Source organism: Typopeltis vanoorti, chromosome 7 (assembly GCF_054136105.1).
Source record: "Typopeltis vanoorti isolate ZY-2024b chromosome 7, IOZ_Tvanoo_1.0, whole genome shotgun sequence".
Classification (NCBI taxonomy): domain Eukaryota; kingdom Metazoa; phylum Arthropoda; class Arachnida; order Uropygi; family Thelyphonidae; genus Typopeltis; species Typopeltis vanoorti.
The window spans coordinates 42,925,987-42,947,421 of NC_143555.1; the positions used below are offsets into that span (position 1 = coordinate 42,925,987).

General features: G+C 38.4%; 1 protein-coding gene across 4 annotated transcripts in view; it reads right to left on the bottom strand.

Moving 5' to 3' along the window:
• LOC150104629 (homeobox protein Meis1-like) overlaps nt 1-21,435 on the bottom strand; it is a 156,607-nt gene that overhangs the window by 34,173 nt on the left and 100,999 nt on the right. For all 4 annotated transcript variants that reach the window (XM_090395231.1, XM_090395233.1, XM_090395232.1 and 1 more), the window contains exon 8: nt 14,148-14,224. In XM_090395231.1, the coding sequence (XP_090251357.1) occupies nt 14,148-14,224 (77 nt within the window). The remainder of the gene's footprint in view (nt 1-14,147; nt 14,225-21,435) is intronic.

Consider the following 21,435-nt stretch of genomic DNA (forward strand, 5'->3'; position numbering starts at 1 on the left):
ATGTATACCCAATCATAAAAGACCACGAATTTCTGTTTAAAATCTTGTAACTTGATAAACATTTATCAACTTTTTACCACTTGCAGCAGTTCACACTCAAGTCTGATCGTAATAGATTTCTGTTAGTTTCTAAACACCCCCAAGATTCTACCAGTGCTGTATTAGGTAACATTTTGATAAAATGCATGCCACGATACTTGGGAATCATCCTTAAAGGATAACACTTTTCCACATTGCCTCCCGGTGCGTATTAAATCGTCGGTCCTCTCCAAAGCGTCAAGCGTATATTTTTCAGTCATGTAAATTTGCTTTTCTTATTTCCATGATTATATATCGTGCTTCATAATTTCAAAATTAGATCGTGTCAGTAAATCAAGAACTAGATTCGGCTTACATGGAACAATTTTCCTTCGAAATGGTTCTTAAAGTATGTTATCGTAGCTTTTCTAATCTAAAAATTGTCTAAAAGAAGGGTTTGGACCGCTTAGGATTATGGACGAGGCAACGAAGACGATTAGGCCAATATATTTTAATTGAGTGAGCCTATTTAAAGGGATGAAAAATCCTTCCGAGACAAGATAACTCTGATTCAGTTGGGATTCAATCCCAAGTTTATTTCCCAACCACATCGAAAAGATCACATCTACTTCTTTATGACATGACACCATTCTGATATTACTCACCCACTCCTTTCGTAACAAAATGTCACATTTTCTAGAATCACTACTCCCATCCCACTGAAGATCAACATGCAATAATCCCCGTTGCACCTTGTTGGTACTCATCAGCAAATGCAACTTGCTATTGTAAAGGGAAAAAAAAAAAAATCCTGACCCACAATTAAAAGATGCTTACCAGGATGGCTAGAACTTAGTGCCATATTTTTGAGTCATTCCACAGTGTTACCATTATCTCGGAATTCTAGAATTATTGTATTAAGGTTTTACTGATTAATAGGTGTGGACTTTCCACTTGATTTCAGTATAGAATGTGCCAAGTCCACCCCCTTTTAAATGATAGTAAGGTTAATGAATGCGGACTGCAGGGTTCTTGCAATATATAAAAAAAAAGATAACCTCAAGAAGCACATGAAAGGTTGGAAACTTATAGCATATTAGTACCATAGATGGCGCTACTACCTTGTAGTTTAAGCTGTCATCCTTTCGTGTACATAAGTTTTAATGCTTTAGATGGGATAAAGGTGTCCCTCCAGACAGTGTTTCTCAACGTGGGGCGTACTCCCCACAGGAGGGCAATTAGAAAATGTACATATTTATATTATACTTTTTCAGAACTTGGCTGACTATTATGCTAGAGGGGGGAGGGGGGCATCAAAATCTTTGAGATTGAGGAACACTACTATAGAGCAAATACGGTATTTTTAAACCAACCTAAAGCCTCCAAATAAGCAGGGTTGTTGATTCATTACCTCCTGAAGACTTACATATTATGCCATAGTGGATTCAGCCAGCAGCCTGCAAATAGGAAACACTCAATAAGAAGGCGCCAGATCTCGATCATTTAAAAATGATAAGAAACAGGAGTTCCAAATCATGTGAATATGCATTTTATCGGGAGAGAAAGAAGTCATCTTCATTAAAAGATATCCAAGTTCATATTATGACTCGTCTCGGAACCTGCCAAACACATGGCTTGAGCGGGTTTACGCACTTTTTCCCTTAAGCGACGTTGTTTATAAATTAAAAAACTTTATTTTTTTTTATGAAGTGCAAATCCCTCATTTTGGAAGGCATAAAATCCTGTTTCGGCTGATATCTTATTAAATATCTCTTTTTTTTCTTTTCCATGACCTCAATGATGAACTTATCAAGCAAAGGGATGATGCCACTTAATATAATTTTTTTTTTTTTTTTTTTTGCAGCGTTTCCTTTGTTAAGTAAACATTGCCACCTGCATTTAATAAATCTTTTAATTGTTTACGAACAGTTAAAACTCATAACAAGCCAAACTTTTCTTAGAAATTAATAGGACATCCGAAATTTCTACAAAAAGAGGAGACTACTAACTGTTTTGTCTACAGATTTTAGAAAGTTAAGTGGTAATATCCCCCCCCCCACAAAAAACAAGTTTAAAACATCTAAAAATACAAATATGATTTGAAACCACGGTTTCTAGTTATTTCGAAAATCATTAGAGTGCAGATTTTCGAGTCTTAGCAAAAGTAGTTTTTTAATAACCGTAATAAGACGACTTTGAAAATAAAATATTATTGCAGACATGGCAGTAATTCATTTCTTAAAAAAAATTCTTATACGCGCTTTTTTTTTCACATATATAAGACGTTATAACTTGCCAAATTTCATATATCTGGAACATCGAAGCATGTAATAAAAAAAAATAAAAAATCGCGTGTTTTTCGAAAAATCCTAGCGAGAGGAGGAAAATTATCCCGATCACACCACTCTATATCCGCTTATAAATATACTCCCTGTGGACGTGATCATTTTCGTTGAATACTGATCTATTAGGAAGTAAATGAATATTTAAGTATAGTAACTAGTCTCTTAAAGGAGAAGTTGGCCGTGTGCTTCATTTCCCGTCTTCAGACGTCTTATTAAGTTGTCTATACTTTTCAACAGATGCATAAAACATGCAGTGTCATTGCATATAAAACGATTGTATTCAATTAACGAAGGCGTGGATGGGGGGGGGAGTAACTAAGGCCAATCATTATTTTAAACAGTTATACGAGGGTGGGTTCAAAATACTGTAGAATTGCCTAATATTTTGGAGTTAACCTAAAAGCTTCGAGGCATGATTAAGGAATTCACACTCTAATCTGTGATTGGTAATTTTGATTGCCTACTTAATAATTTCAAGACCGCAGTGGTTGAAATTGACATTCGTTCATGATCATTTGTTGGGATGGACGAATATATGATCATGTGGTCCAAAATAGTGTTAAGTTCAGACGTGATGAAAGAAAAGTAATGAATTTTGTAGTTAACAATTTCCTTCGTATGAAAACCTGCAGATTTTATTTTATGTAAGGAGAGCATATGTTGACCTAAAACACAACAGCCTACATTAACTGGAAGGATAATAAATATTTAAAATTTTGTTTTGTATGCCAAATAGGCAAAAAAAAAAAAAATATATATATATATATATATATATTGATAAGTTAGTGGGTCTCATATGGAGATGGCAGAGCTTCCTCTACCGGAAACTAGCTTTCCATTGCGCAAAACAGAAGAAAATAGGTAATTAACCGACTTCAGAACCTTAGGTGCTTCGGCTATAATCTATTGATCACTTTCAAAGCTCAAATATTATTTATCTATTCAAGGAGAATAACCAATGAATATTTATTATCCTTTATTTTGATAAGATTTAAATAGCAAGTGGAACCCTTTTTTATTATCATCACGATCATGTCCACATGATACTGAGATGTACGCAGCTAAACCTAATTGATGTACTTCGGTAGCGGTCAAAGAATTCCATGACACTCTTAAGTTTTGCCGCAACTCTTTGTCTAGACGGGTATTTCTTGTCAGGTAAATAACACTGATACGTGATACTCATTAATCAAGAGTATTTCTGTCTGCTACCTTAGTGAGCATAATGACATTCACCCTCGACACTACAGCATTCCAGAAAAATTTTTAACACAAGTATCGATGCGAGGATGACTTTATTTGGAAGCAACGACAAAAACCAAGCATAATAAGATTAACACAAAGATATCGCCAATTAAACAGCATGCACTTCGAATTCAGAAATAAGTTACTAATATATGCTGTTTAATCTGAAACTTAGATCGATCTCAATGTTGATGCATTGATCTTTTGTTACATGTTTTGAATCGAGCGAAATATTGATTACAATGTTATTGTTACGTAATAACATCCATGATGCTTATTGTAAATTCAAATTTTGTACTGCGCATGATAGGTTTTTCAACAATGGCAACAATAAATGACTTTTATCATTAACATTGCAACCAAAACTTGAGCGTGATTTCGCCTTTACCAATGCGTTTCTAGTAACTGTAACCACTGCTGTCAGATCCCCTTCCAGCAGCTGCCATCGTGTGCAGAATACAGTCGAGGAGGATGACATTGCCCAGCAGGCCATCTCGGTAATCAGTTACTGAATAGCAGCGATGACCGGAACAGATCCCACGTCCCTTTCTCCAAAAGCCAGCCATTAAAGGGAACAAGGAAATCACCACCTAACTAGTAATTTCGAGCTATGTGCTGTCCATCCGGTCAATAGACGCCGCTGGCTTCTCCTGTTTTCTGTCCCCCGTCGTACTGATATGGTCGGCAGAGAACACAGAGTGCTTGTAAATCACTGTTAGTAAGACAACTGTGAGAGGAAGGGGAAAACTTTAGATATATTTCTTTTCAACCTCCCTCCTTTCTTCGATACTTGGAAATACATAGAATACAGTAGCGACCTCTCATGGCCAACATTAACCGTTCAGTAATACGATAGGAGAAAGACCAACTTCTTCAGTTGGGATCGTAATTAAAATTTAATTTAATTGCTGTTTGAAGTTTAAAAGAACGTATTGAAAAAAAGGTGTCCTGAAATACATTTATTCAGGGCTAAATAAATATTTTCTTTTGTTTTACCACGACATCTCGTGTCAAAAGAGATAAAAATTATTTAAACACAACAATAGTCATATCTTTTAATGCCCACGAACAGGAAATGGAATAGCCTCAGAACATACGTTTCGCTAAAGAACATCAGTCTGGCCAGGATTGAACCGAAGATTAGTTCCTGACTACAGCTACTTTGAAAGAAGTAAATCAACTACATTACAAGAAATTCCCAAAAGTATTTAAATATTATTACCGAAAAAAGATTGACGCAAGTAGCTTTCCTGAACAAAAATGCACTATTTTCTAATCTTTCTCTCTTACAGGATTCTTTGCTGATAAATGACGCGAAAATTTAGCTGGCAGGGATAAGTACAGTTTGCGTGCAAGCGGACAGGAAAAAATAAAAGGTTCCGTATCCCCTAAGGATGATTAATAAGGTAATCAAGAATTAGGCTTAATAGGTACAAAGTTATACGAACACTGGCAATTAGGTGAGAGATGGGATGGATATGGAAGAAAGGTTCGGCAGGCTGTTTAAAAGTATCCCTCTCTTGCGATTGGTTAATTACAGGGTACAGAGCAGAAAATCTAATGATTATGATAGGTTATCCAAATGCAAGTAAATTATTAAAATTATCACTAATACTACATTTTTCCATACGGTTTCTGCCCTCATTCATACCGCACCTTCAGGCTATAGAGAGAAATAGCCGACAAAAACAGGGAGGTTAAGAAAGAGCACACAGGTCACAGTGTAGTGGAATCTGTAGACCAACCATATTTGGACCGAGACAACCGATGTGAAGTTGCAGGACCGAACGCTGGCATGGGAGGAGCCACCGATGAAGGGGGGGGGGTGAAATAGAAGTGGGGTGGGAGAAAACACAAAACTTGGGACACGAGTGGCAAACAAAGCAGAGGCTCCGTGCTTTGCCTGCGGCATGATTCACAGTTGGACGCAGCCATTATCAGCCGTATGAAGGCCACCACGGAAAACATTGCTTGTTGCTCACTTTGCTGCCCGGAATTCAGCCTTTGTTCCTTCTACCATCGTCTGCAACAAGCTAATCCCGCTACTAGCGTATCTTCAACAATAGCGAACCGTAGGTAAAAACTAGGGGGTCACGTGACGTGTTACAAGAACTGTATCCATGTTCTTTGAGGCAGTCTTAACTGCCACGAGACAAGATCCAAGTTGGCGGTTAAAAAAAAAAGGGGGGGGGGGAGAGAAGCACACAGACACGATAAAATTATTTCCACGCCAATTCTTACTGAATAATGGACGACCTCTTATTTATAGCGGTGCTTTGAAACCCGTATGTTGAACCATTCTTGGTTTTGCGAGCCGGAAAGAATAGAAGACTTTTTATTTATTAATACATATCTACATTGTTCAGTGAAACGGAATTCTTACTTCGATAACTTAGTGCAGATAAAAGTACCACACACGTAGAGCGAGTATACAATCAACTTAAAATTCAGCTCAGGGAAACTCAAATAGTCTATCGTCAATATTATTGAAAAGTTCAAAATTACTTTTTTTCCCCCTGATTTAAGTGAAAGGCCGAGATTTTCTTCTTAGCGTAAACGAGCCTTTTCTCATGAAAACGTAACTTCTACTTTGTCTCTTCCATTGGGAAAATTGGTTTCAATTGAAGTGTTTCTTTTCTTTCCCTACGCAGAATAGCAACAAATGGGGATGGGAGTGCAACGTGATTGGAAGGAATTTTTATTAGCTTTTTTTTTTTAAACTACTAAGAACCTGCTATCGGTAGGCATATAGATTCTTCTCAGATTCAGTTTGTTTTTATCGACTTTTCTTCAAAGAGTCGTGATTACAGAAACAGCACTGTAAAAGATAAGGAAAGTCTGTATTAGCTTGAAAAGAATGACACTTTCTTCATTAAGATACAGTTTTCTGAGCTGTAGAATGTTTATTTTTAGTCGGGGTCGGTGAAATAAATTCTACACGCCAAAACTTGAGAATATTGGGATCCTACTACTACAAATAGAAGGATTTCAAAATAAGAAATATACAGTCACTTTGTCTGCGCCTGTAATGCTAAATTATTAAAATTCAAGAGCTTTGTGATCCTTCTGTTCCTCCCAATTAATTCTAATCCACGCATTCGTGGCATTAAGACTACACACCCAAACATATATATATGATATGAAAAGTTTCATTGCATGTAGGAACATTGGCATTTCTCGCTGATTAAGACAAAAGGCTGTTGAATCCGATAATTAAAATATATTTCAAGTAAAATCAAAACTTACAAATATGTAACTATATGTTGCTATCAGCTCCATTAGCTGCACTGCTATTGAAGTCTTTTTTCAGACAACTTTTGTTTACACTGATGTAACCGCATGGCAAAGCCTACACTTTTTTCAGACAAACTTGCCATTAGTGGAATTTAATATAACAATTTTAGCGTTAAAAATGGTGTGTTTTATACTTTTAGAATTTTAAAATCAAATACGAAAATTTTGAAAATTTGTATAGGGAATTAAAAGTAATATATAAAATACATTATTATTTCTGAGAATAATAAAGAAAAAATACTATGTATAATGGCGTTTCAGAAATTATAATGGAAAACTTTAAACGCTTCATAATTGGGTTCTTATTTCATATGCAAACATCAAGCTTGGAATTCTTGATAAATTTAAATCACAACAGGAAGGGGGCGGGCAGTATTTAAACGCGACTTACGTTGAGATAGGAAAAATATTAACTTAAAATAAACAGTGATCTATTTTTAACTTGTCTGGTTTTACACTATTGGTTCTTAAATGTCATCATTACGAACGAATTCAACAAAACCACTTTCCAATCTTTAATTATTTCTGCTATTCCATTATCATCACTCTGTTGAACATCCAATAAAACATGAGTTCCAATAGAAGGAAGGCCGTTTATGATTTCGATAGAGTTGTGCTGGTTCGTCTTACATATAAGACATGACCAAGGTTTCAGTATTAAACAAATTTTCAGACAGCCCCCACTATTCTTGATACACTAAGACGGGATTTTATTTATTTATTTTATTTTCTATTTTTTATACGCATTAGAGCAAAGCTAGCTTTTCTCGTTTCTGTTGTTTCTGGACTGGTTGCCGCGTGTTCAAGACCACAAGAGGAGGAGGGTGGCGACTACTTCATGGCATTCTGTAGTTTGTAACGAGAAAAGTGACACCTCGCCATTCCCTCCATCGCTCTGATTACACTCCGGAGCTCGGGAGAGTTGATTTCAGGCAAATTACACCATTCTCCTTTCATACGAGCGACTTTAAAACGGCATTATTAAGCAGTTGGTCGGCTTTGAAGCGCGAGCATTGCACGATGCGTCTCGAGGGAGCAATTGGCCCTCTGAGCTCTCTGAATAAACAGCTCTCTGGTATTCACCAATAAAAGCTACGTATTAGAGTTTCCCAAATCTAGTAGTAAGCATAGCCTGCCAGGGTGGTGGGTAGCTATGGAAACTGCAGGAATTAACTCAGAAAGATACATGCAAGGAACTTGTAGGAAGAGCCAGAATTTGATCAGTGCGCGGTGGTCGTCACTGCTGCTGAGGTTCCTGCGCTACAGGCAGCGGCAATTTATCATGAAGCTGGCAATTAGAGGCTCAGTTGAGGGGAATCTTCACTCTCCTGCATGCGTTCCAAATGATCGGCTGTCTCCGGTTCGAAAGACACCCAAGGAATGGGTTCAGTGATGCCACATCCACCTTATAAAGCCTTCAATATCTTATTGATAGAAGGGCAAATGGAAATATTTCCGATGCATGCTTGTCTGAGTGGTTATAATACAGACTTTAAGGCACACATCGCAGGATCTGCAGTATGTATAGGTACAATAAAAGGGGATTATATGCAACCATCTCTGCGACATTTTCGATGACATTTAATAAATACTAAAATGATTTTAGAATTTCTTTAAAATTCGTCAGATCAGATCAGAGCAGAGAAGGTTCTTTAGCAGTTTCTTACATTTAATGACGAAAATAGCAACACATAGATTTAAAAAAAAAAACAATTAAAACACACATTTGATATTCCGCATGTAATTCTTTCAGAATACGACCAAATTGTTTTTTTTTTTCCCTTCTCGGAAAGTGTTCGGTGTTTCTGAAATAAAACATCAAACCCTGGCAAAAACATTACTAAGATTCTCCCGTTTGTATAATCATGGATAGGCGGTGTCTTAATCTTAAATATCGTGGGTTCGGCCCCGGTTAAATCGCTTGAGTCCGCAAATCACATGGGAGCTTTACCACTCTTAACTTCCATATGCAACATGAAGTTGCTTTTGTGTTCCTGATCAGCTGATGTTACAGGAATAGTGTCTAGAGACATGAAACTGTTTCAGGTGGACTCAGTACTCATAAGAGCGAAGATTCATTTGCCAATCTACCCAAGGGAACTCATATTGTATGATGAGTATACTAAGAGCATGTTCTCATTACTTTCTCAATTTCCTGTACAGTATATATTATTTGGATTTTTCTTAAGTATATAATAGTGGGAATCCTTTGAAGTGAGCTGCTGTTCCTGTACGAATATCTGACTACAATATATAACAACCCTAACACTACGGTAATAAGACTCGGTAAATTGGAACAGCACTTTGCATTCAGTATCCTATTTCATTGTTCCGTACTTTTCTTGTTTAAACGTCATTTCTGAAAATAATTCCCCCCCTTCCCCAATCTGTCACTCGATTAGATCTGGAGTAAAATGTCTATCTGCATTCATCATGCATGTAAACGGATAAGAAGTGTGTCAAGGATAGAAGTAAACCACTAGAATCATTGAAGATCGGAGAATAGAGCACTTCATGTTTCAAGGTTATGTATTGCTTGCTGGTTGGCCACGACTTTTAAAATGTAAGAAAAATCAATACTAAAGTTCTTTAGAAATCATTCTACCCCTCCCTTGCTGGATTCTCTATGATATAAAAATTGTTCGGAGAAACTACAAGGTCATATATGAACTCTGATTTTTCTTAGATGTAAAATACATTCTGAACGAACTCAAGAAGATCTAAGAATAATTTTCTTTTAATTTCTTCTTTTACCTCTTCCTTCCTTTTTCCTGAATGTTGTCCTTACAGACAATACTCTTATGGGTTTTATATCCTTCAATTATCTTAAACTAATATGCTAGTGTCTTGAATTTCGACCAAGAAACAACCAATGTTATGGATGCTGCTATATACACAACACATTGCCCTAGATAAATAATACCGTCAAGGAATTAGAGGTTTGGGTCACACACCCCTTTAAATGCCCATCCCTCAAGTTCAGCTAATGTTCCCTCTCCAAGAACATCTTAAAGATAATGGCCTGTTAAGGTTGCCAAGTCTAAAAATTGATGTGTTAGGGGAGGAGGAGGTGGAACAATTTACCTGGCAAAGAAGGAATGGAATAGCGCGCAGGAAGCTGACCCCAAAGACCCCTCTTCGCTGTCATGGTGATTGGTTTCCGTAATGACAGGTTTGTAAAATTTCACAGTAGCCATTTCGAGGACCCCTCTACTTTCTTCGGCCAACGCAGGGCCTGGTGTGTGTGTCTCTAGGCGTTTCTCACGGTATACACAAAGGTCAAGCTGTCTGGCTTCGCCTGGCCATGCCTACTCAGCTATACCGTTACGTCAGAGCGATTTGAAGTTTCTACGGTTATTACACAAAGGGAGCGCGCGATTATACACTTTCACAATTATGGTTTTGGTCTGAGGAATGGTTTGTGTTGTTATGACAAGTCGGCCATCTTTTTTGAATAGGGAAGGAGATTGGTGACGGCAGGAAGAATTAATTTGAATGTCAAGAATTAATAAATAGTCGCCATCTTAGTCTTTCCGCGATATCCTTTCAAAGTTTTGACACGTGATATAAATAAGAAACATTTGTTAGAAGAGGATGGATACAAAAATGGCAATATTGAGCATCAAACGCCAAGTAAGGCTAATGGCACATCTACAGCGACCTCTAACAAAAACCAGGAACTATAGTTACTCAACATTTACAACCATTCTTCAAACATATTTCCTGACACGCAGCCATCACACTAAAGGATAACGCATAGCTCACTCTGAGCATGCGCAAAAATTACATAAAAGAATATTTTCGACTTACTGATACAAATTCTCTTTTACTCTCCCACCGCACACAAAGTCCCCCCACCCTCTGCCAGCAGTGTATGTGTGTATGACGTATAGTCCCAGCAAGTCACCGGTGGCTCGGCAGCCGCACCAGACCCGGTATATCATCTGACAACTGTGACAAAAGGTACATGACAGTAACGGCCTTGGAACTCTGCCAGCGGGATTGGGGAAGGCCAAAAGGGAAGGGGGGAGGGCAATGAATGCTACAAAAGATGTCAGAGGGATGCATGTGGGTCAGAAGTCGCTCGTGTAGTAATCATATCCCCTACGTATACAATTATGGAGAGAAAAATCCAAACGCAATGCGTTCCTTTATGTAAGATATCCAACAGATGGACAGCATGGATGAGTATTGTGCTTTAAAGGGTCCTCATTGTGTTCTTGTCATCTTGATGGAAGCCTTTGGATTCAGGTGAAGTAACTGCGTGGCTGGTGCCTCTTTGTGCCATAATGAAGATACAATAATCACTGTTCAAACATAGTTATTTCGAAGCCTACATTTTGTTTCCCACAACAACTCACGAGGTATTTTTACAGTCAGTTTTCATTAACACTCAACTCACGTACTGACAGCCGGAACCTTGGAAGTTTGGGTTTTTTCTTCACTGTTAACCTGATCACACTATTCGCTGGTTTTGGAAATTGTAGGACTTTTACGCAGCCAGTTCTATCGACGTCATTCATGCAGTTCAAGGTAATGAGTCATAAGAATTGTATTTTACATTTCCTTGACCTGCAGGGCTTGGGACTCAATATTCTTGTATTTTATTACTTAAAAATGTAACTCTAAAATGTCTTATCATTGCATGGATTGTTTTTTTCCTCCAATAACAATCATGAAGTATCGAATTCAATGGTATAACACAATTCTTCTTTATTTAAAGCAATATCTCAAATTACCTCTTTCAAATGCAATTCAAATGTTCAGTACCTTAAAAATAAAGAAGAAAAAATGCAAATTTTTGATGCCTACCGGGGTTGAATTACTCCAAGAGATAAGAAATCAAAACTTCCCAAGTGTCTTACATCTCTGTCGGAGGTCATATGCTACCGATAAAACTTTTTTTTTTTTATCCAATATTCTCTGGATTCCTTCCAAACACACACTTATATATATATAAAAAAATGCACGAGACCTCAAATGACACGGCACCGAAGGGCAACAGTTCAAGCGTGCGATTCAAGTCGCACCTGGTCCGCTTCACTGGCTTTGTCAGCCACGCAAATAGTGGAACTACAACACACCTGTACGAGTGTGGGAATGCCAGCATCCTAAGACAAAGGAATGTCCCTGACATGTAGAGGAATGATTTTTTTTTTGCAAACTTTAAAAAAAAAAAAAAATCCGATGGTGACCCGTTATAGTACTTTGGTTGCCATGGTTCCTGTAAATATTGAATAGCGATCATAAACCAACTTCAAAGTACATCCTTATCCAGCATAGCCTTTAATCCCAGTAGCAAACTTGTTTTCTCCTATCTCGCAATGCTGATAATATTATCATACATTTTTTACCTTTCTTTCAATCCTCGGGAGAGGATTTATTTAAGCCAGTGTCTGCAAGATAGTTCCCTCTTACGCAAACCTTTGATTTCCGCTCCCCGGTCTCTCTAGCGTTTTTATACGTTCAGAATTTTAATAAAAACAGGTTAAACGGCTGTGTTTGTAACAGCTTGGTTTCACTTCGGTGATACTAAGAGGATTAGGTTACAAAACTCATCTTATTCTATTTCTTAGAACTTTGCAATTACTCTACGTCAGTTGATAAGGTCCGAATAGTGAGCTCATAAGTTTGTTATTTAAAAAAAAAAAAAAACGCTGTTGTAGAATAGAGTAGAGAAATGAGATTTAATGTTTTTATTCCTTGCTGTCAAGTATGTTTTAAATTTTACTTTATGTTTGAACCTTTTTTTTTTAAATGCATTTAACAAAAGTTGACTGGCTTCGAATACTTTGTGCTTCTCGGAGAACATTTCACGAGCCTCTCTCGTGTTTACTGTCATGAATCAGGAAAATAAACAACAACAATGAATTTGAGTTTCAAAAAAAAGTAGAGCAAATAACTACGTCATAACTGTTAGACTAAATAGGGTTTTTTCCAACAACCAAGAAAGTGGTTAGAGATGGAATAATCCCCTAAGATTTCCTGATGGCATTCTAAGAACGTAAATGACGTTGCAGGTCATTCAAAAATAAGAAAAAATTCTATTAGGCTTTGACAAAAAGCAAATTCGTTTCAAATTCAGGCTCAGAGTTTCAATGTCCTTCGTTACCATCAAGTTATCTTGTTATTTTCCGTATATTTTGGGGCTATGCAGAACGTTTTACAGGACTCCTCCTGCATGTTCGAATCTTATCGTGAGGAGAAGTGTATTAACATTAAAATATCTTTCAGAACGTAGAAGGTCACTGGTTCTCAAGCAAAAGAATCACCTATAGGGTAGCGGTGTAAAAATCCTTAAGGGTTTTCGAATAAAGAAAACGTTGCAATAAGTCAGATGGCGAACTCTTATATGAAAACTTATGAAGTTTAATGTAGGTTTGTCTTCTTGGAAATCGGCCATAAAATGCTTCACATGATCATGACATTGAGCATAAAGAATCAAGAAAAGACATTCAAGGAGGATCCCACAAAGACTTGTTTTCCTCCCCCTTTTACAGATTATAATGGTTCTGGGATGTTACGCCTCCCTGAACACGAAGAGGATGCCCAACAATAGCAGAAAATTAGTAACGGAAAGAGTAAGTGATGTGAACAGTATCAAACACCACCCACGCCTCTGGAGCGTAAGTAATTTGGGCTTCAAGATTGAGGGATGACGCAGAGAACTATTAATTTGCACAAAACAGAAAAGCTGAACTTTGTGAAAAGAGTTTGACTGAATTATGGAGAACAGTTTGCAGTCGTTTGAAAAGATATTCATCGTACACTTATGGATAGAAGGAAGAAATGCATTTGTTAGTTCCATATTGAAATAGAAATACCAATTACTAAAATAAATTATCAAAAAAAAAGTCATCTGCGCTCTAAGTCAAACCACTTGAATACCACCAACTACTATCTATAATGATTAGTGGTCCTTCAACCACTTATCTCATTCTAATTATTCCATTGCAGAACCATTGGGAAAAGTAAATGTAACCATCTCTGGGAAAAGTTACATTTACGAGAAATTTCATAACATAAAAGATTAGCCTCGCAGAGCGATTTTATTCCCTTAAAACTTCGGTTGCACGGAATAGCAATCCAAAGAAATTATATATATCTTCCACTTGCGAATAATCTAGCGAGGTTTTAATCTCGAATAAAGATGAATTAATCATTAAAAAATCCGAAACAACTTTCAGAACTAAATTTCATTATATTACGATGGAGTGAATCATCTACCAAAGGGAAAATACTCACCAGTTATTGACTTGTAGAATGGTTAAGCCAGTGTCTTGCGCTAACTGTTTCTTCTGGTCCTCAGAGGGATAAGGATGCTGAAAACAAATTTAAGTAAAGGAAAAATTAACGAAAAGAGACATTGTTATAAAATAATTCATTAATCTAAAGAATCAATTGAAACCTGAGTTTTTTGAAGAATTTAATTAGGAGTCTGGTTAGCGACTTCCACACTAAAGTTGATAATCAAAACATACCTCCTGATGTCGCAACCTTAGAGATCCGAGACTCGCCACAATCGACATTTTCTTACGCTTTCACCATTTTCCTTGCCAATGCGTCATCCCTTTGACTAGCACAATGGATACACATGTTAACATCTGACTCATCCTCTTGAAACTCCACGTTTCAATATGGTACAATAACTTACTACGGGGAGGGGGAGGTAACTCAGTGTGTAAAGGTCACTGTCGCGCACTCCAAATGTAATAAACGTGCAATTTCTTTTCTCCAAGTAGAAGCCGAGTTTCATGAAGAAAATAATGACAAGAAGAGAATTCTTTGTCCATCGGTGAGCGTCTTGTAGGAGACGAAGAAGCATCTTTTAGTGTACATAAAAGATGCGTTTTCAATGGAGCTGATAGCCCTGAAGGAGATCCAGCAGTAACCACCATCACCTGTTTATTGTAGGGTAAACAGCCGTAGACAGATTTAGTACTTGGCAACAATTTACATTTCACAATCACACACTAGTGGGCTCCCTTAGAGGCCAAGGTGCCTTGTTCAACGCACAGCCTTTAATATCAGCACATCGGAACAGGATTCATGCTTGTAGCCTCCTCTTTACAGCTCATTTTATGTTCCGACTACTCTGCAAGTGACAGCTTTAGTATTCATAAAATGCCCATATTTCATGAGCGTCAGTAGGGCTCTTTTGTACTTGGAGCCCCTCAACTGGTGTCCCGAGACAGTCGTAATAAATCACACTCAGATAACAGAAGTGATTTCGGACAGTAATGACGCATTCCGCCGGACCTCACCACGCGATAGGAAGTGCCTTAATACCACACGTGTGCATCCATCCGTTTTTTGACCGTAGTCTGCATCGGTTAGGTGCCCTTTGAACCCCTTTTTCTACAAACATAAAAGTGGCAAAAGACAAAAGCCCTCATATTAAAGTTCCATAGAGGACGCCACCATTTGTTTCGCGATTGCGGATGTGTGGGCAGACAGGATGATGATGCTCTCTTGTTCTCCGCGCATAGTGAAGTTGAAAGGTTAACTTTACGGAGCAGTTTCCAAGAATCCAATCCTGCTTTGTCAATATGCCTTTAACACCAAAGCATCCTTTAGCACCTTGCAGTATGGACTATAGTATGGAGTTGGGATTTTCCAGGAGTCCTCGAAAAATTTGAAGTCGTTTTGCTTTAGATTCCTAAGCTTCACATTACTATGCCCTATCTGTTTATTGTTAGTTGTAATGAGTTGTTTTCTACTGGAAGGCTTTAACCAATTACAGCAAAGTGTCCGGAGTGGTTGGAAAATTACTGTCGAAACAACTGAGGCTGAGAAAACGCGATATTATGTCTATTTATTGCGTGTTCTTTAATGAATTTGCCAAATTTAGAACAAAAAGAAAATTATGATTTAAAATGTCAAAAATCCTCAACAGAACCTAAATCATTTATCTCACAGCGTAGGGAATAAACATTGCTTCAAATCTTAAATAAAACAGGAACGACATCCTCTTGCAGGTTAAATTTAAACTATTATCGGTAACAATTGCCATTATAATACTGTATTACCTAATTGACTACACGTGTATTTGAGACAAAAAGCATGCAGTAATTGTTAAGTATGATATTGTCATACTTATTGATGTCATTGATTACGTAACACAAGGTTGTTGGTTTTTCTAGTATGAGGTAAATTAACTTAACAAGAACGGGATGATGTAGTTTGCTAATAAAAGCATGTCTTTAGAAACTAATACAGTTACTGTGTCAGATTAAGCGAACATAGAACTAAGTGGTTTAAACACTTAGTTCTATGTCCATTATAAGGTCATAAAAACGACAGTTTTTGCTGTTGTAATTATGGCAGAAGTAATTGTCACCCTTGTTATATTAAGAGTAGCAGTTCGTATAGGTGTTCTGAACTACTCGTAGAATATGACGTAAAATCTTGGCCCGTGTACCGATTTTACAACCGCCACAGTTCTGTCCCTCTTTCCCTTTTGAATTCGCTACATAGATTGTGTTAAGAGTTGGGAGGAAAAAAAACAAACAAGAACAGAACAAAACAAAAGGATGAAATGATATCAATAAGGTTTAATGTTTACTTCTTACAGAATCAGAAGACATTCTGCTCCTATGAGACTTAAGTAAATGGGGAGGGGGCTGAAAAAAGGAACGCATCAGGACATGACGGGTCAGCAATGCCGCTGTTCCAAGGAGCTGACACCCGTACTGTTGCCAGGCTCCGAGATGTAACAGCGAGTTCGGTGCTGACAATTAGTGTCACTCTTGAGTCTCCTGAAGTTTTGGCGCTCTCAGTATATCGCGTCAGTTGGCAGCGGCAGCTCATCGAGCAACTCACACTGTCACCTAAGCGGGTGTGCAACGATGGCATGTTCACGGAACGCAACTACCAACACCGTTGCTGGCCCAATGATTGGAACTTGCGTCTGACATCTTTATTGACATCACGTGTTTCGACATTACTCCCGAGACTCGACTGACATGTGCATGAATACCAGCAAAACGACACGCGTCGCGTACACCTATTCTGGCTGTCACGAGCCTCCCGTGCAACCAGTCAAATCCCGGCAAAATTGAATAACCGTACACCGGTTCCACTGTGACATGTGAGTGCCGGTGGTTAAGAGCGGAAACATTTCTGCACGCTTCCTGCATGAGGCGTCGAAGTCCCCACAGGTCAAGGCGACTTGTCAGGATGCCAGGGGCTTAGTCAACCAACAGCAAAGTTCATTCAGCCACATCTATAGGAACTCCGCACGTCGGAAAGAGAGACAGAAAAAAAAAAAAAAGCTGTAGAATGGAATTTTCCCTTATAAGGTAAAAAAACTCAAAAGGACTAGCCATTCTTCTGAGCATGCGCAATTAATACTTTCGTCTCACTTTACACAAGCACCCTCTCCTTGCTCACGGTATTATCGTTTACTTTTCATCTTTTCCTTTAGTAAGGATCTACCGTAGTGTTACACGCACACGGATACTGGAGTATTTCTAGAAGAGAAGGTTATATAAGGTTTATACGACATTTCTTTGAATCTATTTGTTCAGTTCATTACGTTTTGTTGACGTCACAGGTAGAAAGTTATGCGAACCACGTCAACAAAACGTAATGAACTGAACAAATAGATTCAAAGAAATGTCGTATAAACCTTATATAACCTTCTCTTCTAGAAATACTCCAGTATCCGTGCAAAAATCATGACTCATCACACAAAACACTGCGAAATCGGACACTGTTGGTAGCTTCTTCGTTTCTTCATCCATAGAATACACCCATTCTAGATGTGATGAAGTCAGTGATGTAATTTAAGAATATTACAACCACATCCCGACAGATAAATGAAACACGTGAAAAACTAACTACTTACATTCAAAATTTCAACGATTGGTTAAGATAAACTACTGTACTTTGGGTTACTCGTCTTTCAGATACCTTCTGAAGATGACACACACTTGATGCAGTAAAAGTCTTTCTTTGGCTCACATGAATTCAAATGTTAAAAACCTTGTGGAGACTTTTTTAGTTGTTTTTCCAGTACCATAACCGACACACTTAAGGCCCACACAAATGTTTTAATTGTAATTCAACTGTCGCGTGCAGTCAAACATTTCGCATTCATCCAAAAAGAAACTTGAACGCACAAAGAACAAACCAAAAGTTTTCAGGCAAGAGTATTTATCACTTTTTTTTTTTTTTGCTTCTTTTTTAAATGCAGCATAGTTTCAATCGATGCAACGAAATTACAGTGAGAGCCGGGGGTCTAACAGAGCGTGGCGGATTACCAGAAGAGAGGGCTAATTTATAAACGTGGCGTGGACAGGCCTTTCGGGAAACAAAGGGGGAGGAGAAAGGGGGGATGCGTCGATGATTTATCACCTGCTCGACAACCTTTTGCGAGCCCTTTAGAGAGAGAAATTTTAACACGTTGGCCACCTGAAGAAAGAAAAAAAAAAAAAAAAGACTCGAAACAAAAGAGGAGACTTTGAAATTCGACAAATCTCCGCAAATAAAAACCGTACGAATACCGATGGCATGTCCAAGACGTAGTTTAAAGTTGCTACGAGTAATCAGCTACACAAAGTGACAGTTCTCTTTGAGTGTCGTTCCCTCCCCCCGTCACCCCTCGACAAACCCCCTCATCTCGACGTTCCGTTCTGTATAAAATTCCCGCTAAGTGTAGAGCACTAATGCCACTCATTTATGCAACTGCCTACACAAGTGACAGACGACACTGTCCTCAGGTCCCGTGTTCCGCGCGCTGTCACCCCGCTACATTGGGCCCTTTTCATGTGGAAGCCCGAGGCAAGTGCACGTTCGATATTTCAGCTGCCAACACCGGTGAATAACAACACGGGCAAATAAGGTTTTATTCAATTCATGAGGTTTCGCAGCTCAAATTACTTACCAATCATCCTCACCTCGCCCCGAATAATTTAATATGCACGTGCGAACGAGCCCTTGTGTAGACAGCATTTTGCCTGAATCATTGCCCGAACATCAAGATGTAAAATGTCGTCAGCCCTGGGGAAACGACGATTGGGGATGGAGGGGGGGGGAGAGTAAGCAGTGCCATTGCTTTCCTTAATGTCTCCCGAAATGTGCTGTATCTAAACCACCACTGCGAACAGAAGCCTCCCAATAAAGTGTTCTGCCGAAAGGCAATTTTGTGCCCATTGCTGGTCTGCCTCCAAGAAGGCGCCTCCTGTCTTTCTAAGTTCTGCGTCGCTGACGGCGCACTCCACAAGACTGATGGGATATACAGCAGACACATTAATCATTCTTGTCATTTAAATATGGTGTGCATGGAGGAAAAATGGAAGACTTCTGTATCGCGTTCACTTGTTTTGTGACGTAATCACCGTCGTCACTGATTGGTCAGTTTTGCGGAGACATTTTCCACAAAACTGTCATAGCGACATGTCTTCGCAACACAGTTAGCGCCTCTTCCATGACAGAAACAACAAAATTTCGCATTTTACGAAAAAAGAAAAAAAAACCAATCGCTTGACGCTTTTTCGCGTTCTTCTCTACAATCGTATCATCCTCGTGTCAACAATCCTAACTGGTGATACGTCACCTCCTTTTGTTTTACAGTTCGAAAACTTATTCTAAATATGCAGCGAACTGTGTGGTTGATGAATGACTTCATTGTTGTATACATCCCCCCTTCCACCTCCCCTTTATGGTGCGCATCTTATTGCTGTGTGTGTGCATGCCTCCGATGATAGATGTAGCTTCATTTTCCATGTTAACGTAAATCTTTGAAAATCCCCGCATTTCTGGAACATCCATTACGTTGTGCTGTTTTCCAGCAAGTTAAAAGGCTCTTTCATAGTCTATAAAAACCCCACAAAATGGCATTCAGTTTCAAACTGCTATCAGATAATTCATCATTTCTTTCTGAAGTGCATTCCTCTTTACTTTTTTTTTTTTTTTTTAATCCCTTTCAGGAATTTTGCCTGTTCACAATTTCGTTTGCTTAGTGATCCGTGGTTTTACAACTCTCACTGGTCTGAGTGAAATCGTATTCTGTTTTGAAGCAGCCAAAGTGGCTTCTTCTAGAAGGCCACTTTGGCTGTTTTAAGATTTTAAAACCCCTCCACCTCCGTACGAGATCGGCTAACTCACCTTCAAATGGAACGTCCTTATTTCATTCTAGACTGAATTCGAACCTTGTCGTCAAGGTAGAGTTCCGAAAAACGAGATTGTGAACAGACGAAACCAGCACAAATGGACACCTAATACACACTCTTAGCCTTAGTTGCCTCAGCATCATTGAAAAATGATGACGAGAGAATTTTTTTTTTTTTTTCTTTGTAAATAATCCATTCAGATATCACCAAAACCAGCTTTTCAGAAAATTAGCCACACCTTTAATCGTCTGGGCAATGCGAATCGTCTGAGGGAGACGCATACATCTGAACTTTTCCATTCGCCATCTTACCCTTCCGTGTAGAACGGTAAATATAGCTCTGGTGACCGTAAATACTTGTTAAAAGTAATTAAGAAAATGTATTTTCGGATGCACATCAGATAAGCCCTATAATAAGGTGTTCTTCGCGCTTTACTGGGGATGATATTTTGGACGTTAAGACATTATTGCGAATTAATTTCACTGTAAGAACCACGAATTTCTGAAGATTACAAAAGGCAATGAGAAGGAGAAATAAGGATATGAAATGTGTTAAATTGTTGAGCCAGAAAGATTTAGGATAACGTAATCGTTTTCACTGAATATTTCTCAGGATTTTGATCCGATTCGAATCCAGAAGTTGTGCTGTTATGGTAGGCCACGGAGACATTGGAATCGCTCTGAATTTGGACCAAATTTAACTTGGTTGTGATAAGAAGCAGGATTTTGAATCACGTGATTCGGGCTCCGTACAATGCTTACTCTTAAAAATAAACACACGCAAAAAAATAAAAAATCTTTTGGTCACTGTACTCAAGTGTACCTAATACCGTGACACCTAACAACATTCAGCTGGAATTTAGATTTTTTTTTTTGCCATAAACATACTCAGTAAACCAAAGAAAATTAATCTAAAGATGTTCCTCCTTGAAGCAAAGTTCAGTGACAGTCAGAGTTGTTTGTACTAGCAAAAAAAAAAAAAAAAAAGCTTCTAGAAAGCCCCTAAATCCTTTAAGGGGCGGGGATATTCACTAGATGTTCCAGATTTACGATGGCGACGTTTGTAGTAGGCCAGCGAAAGTAATAATTTCAGCGAATTTTTTGACACCCCTCCCCTTCCCTTCTTTAGTTTTATAAGACACCAGAACTAGTTTGGGTTAGACTCCTTGAAGAGTTCTTTCTACGAGAGACAAATACTTCCATCATTTGTGACAGGAAGAGACAAATAGGACAACTGGATACTGCACGAATGGGTGAAAGAGCCAACTGCAATAACATTAGTCCAAATATACATTCCCGCGTAGGTCCTTAGCGCTTACGATAAAGGTGGTAATTACATCCTCGTGTTGGCGAGGCCTTGTAGATCAAAGATACTGCTACTGATAGGGTCCGCTAATCCGCCGTGCACCGCTGCTCTGA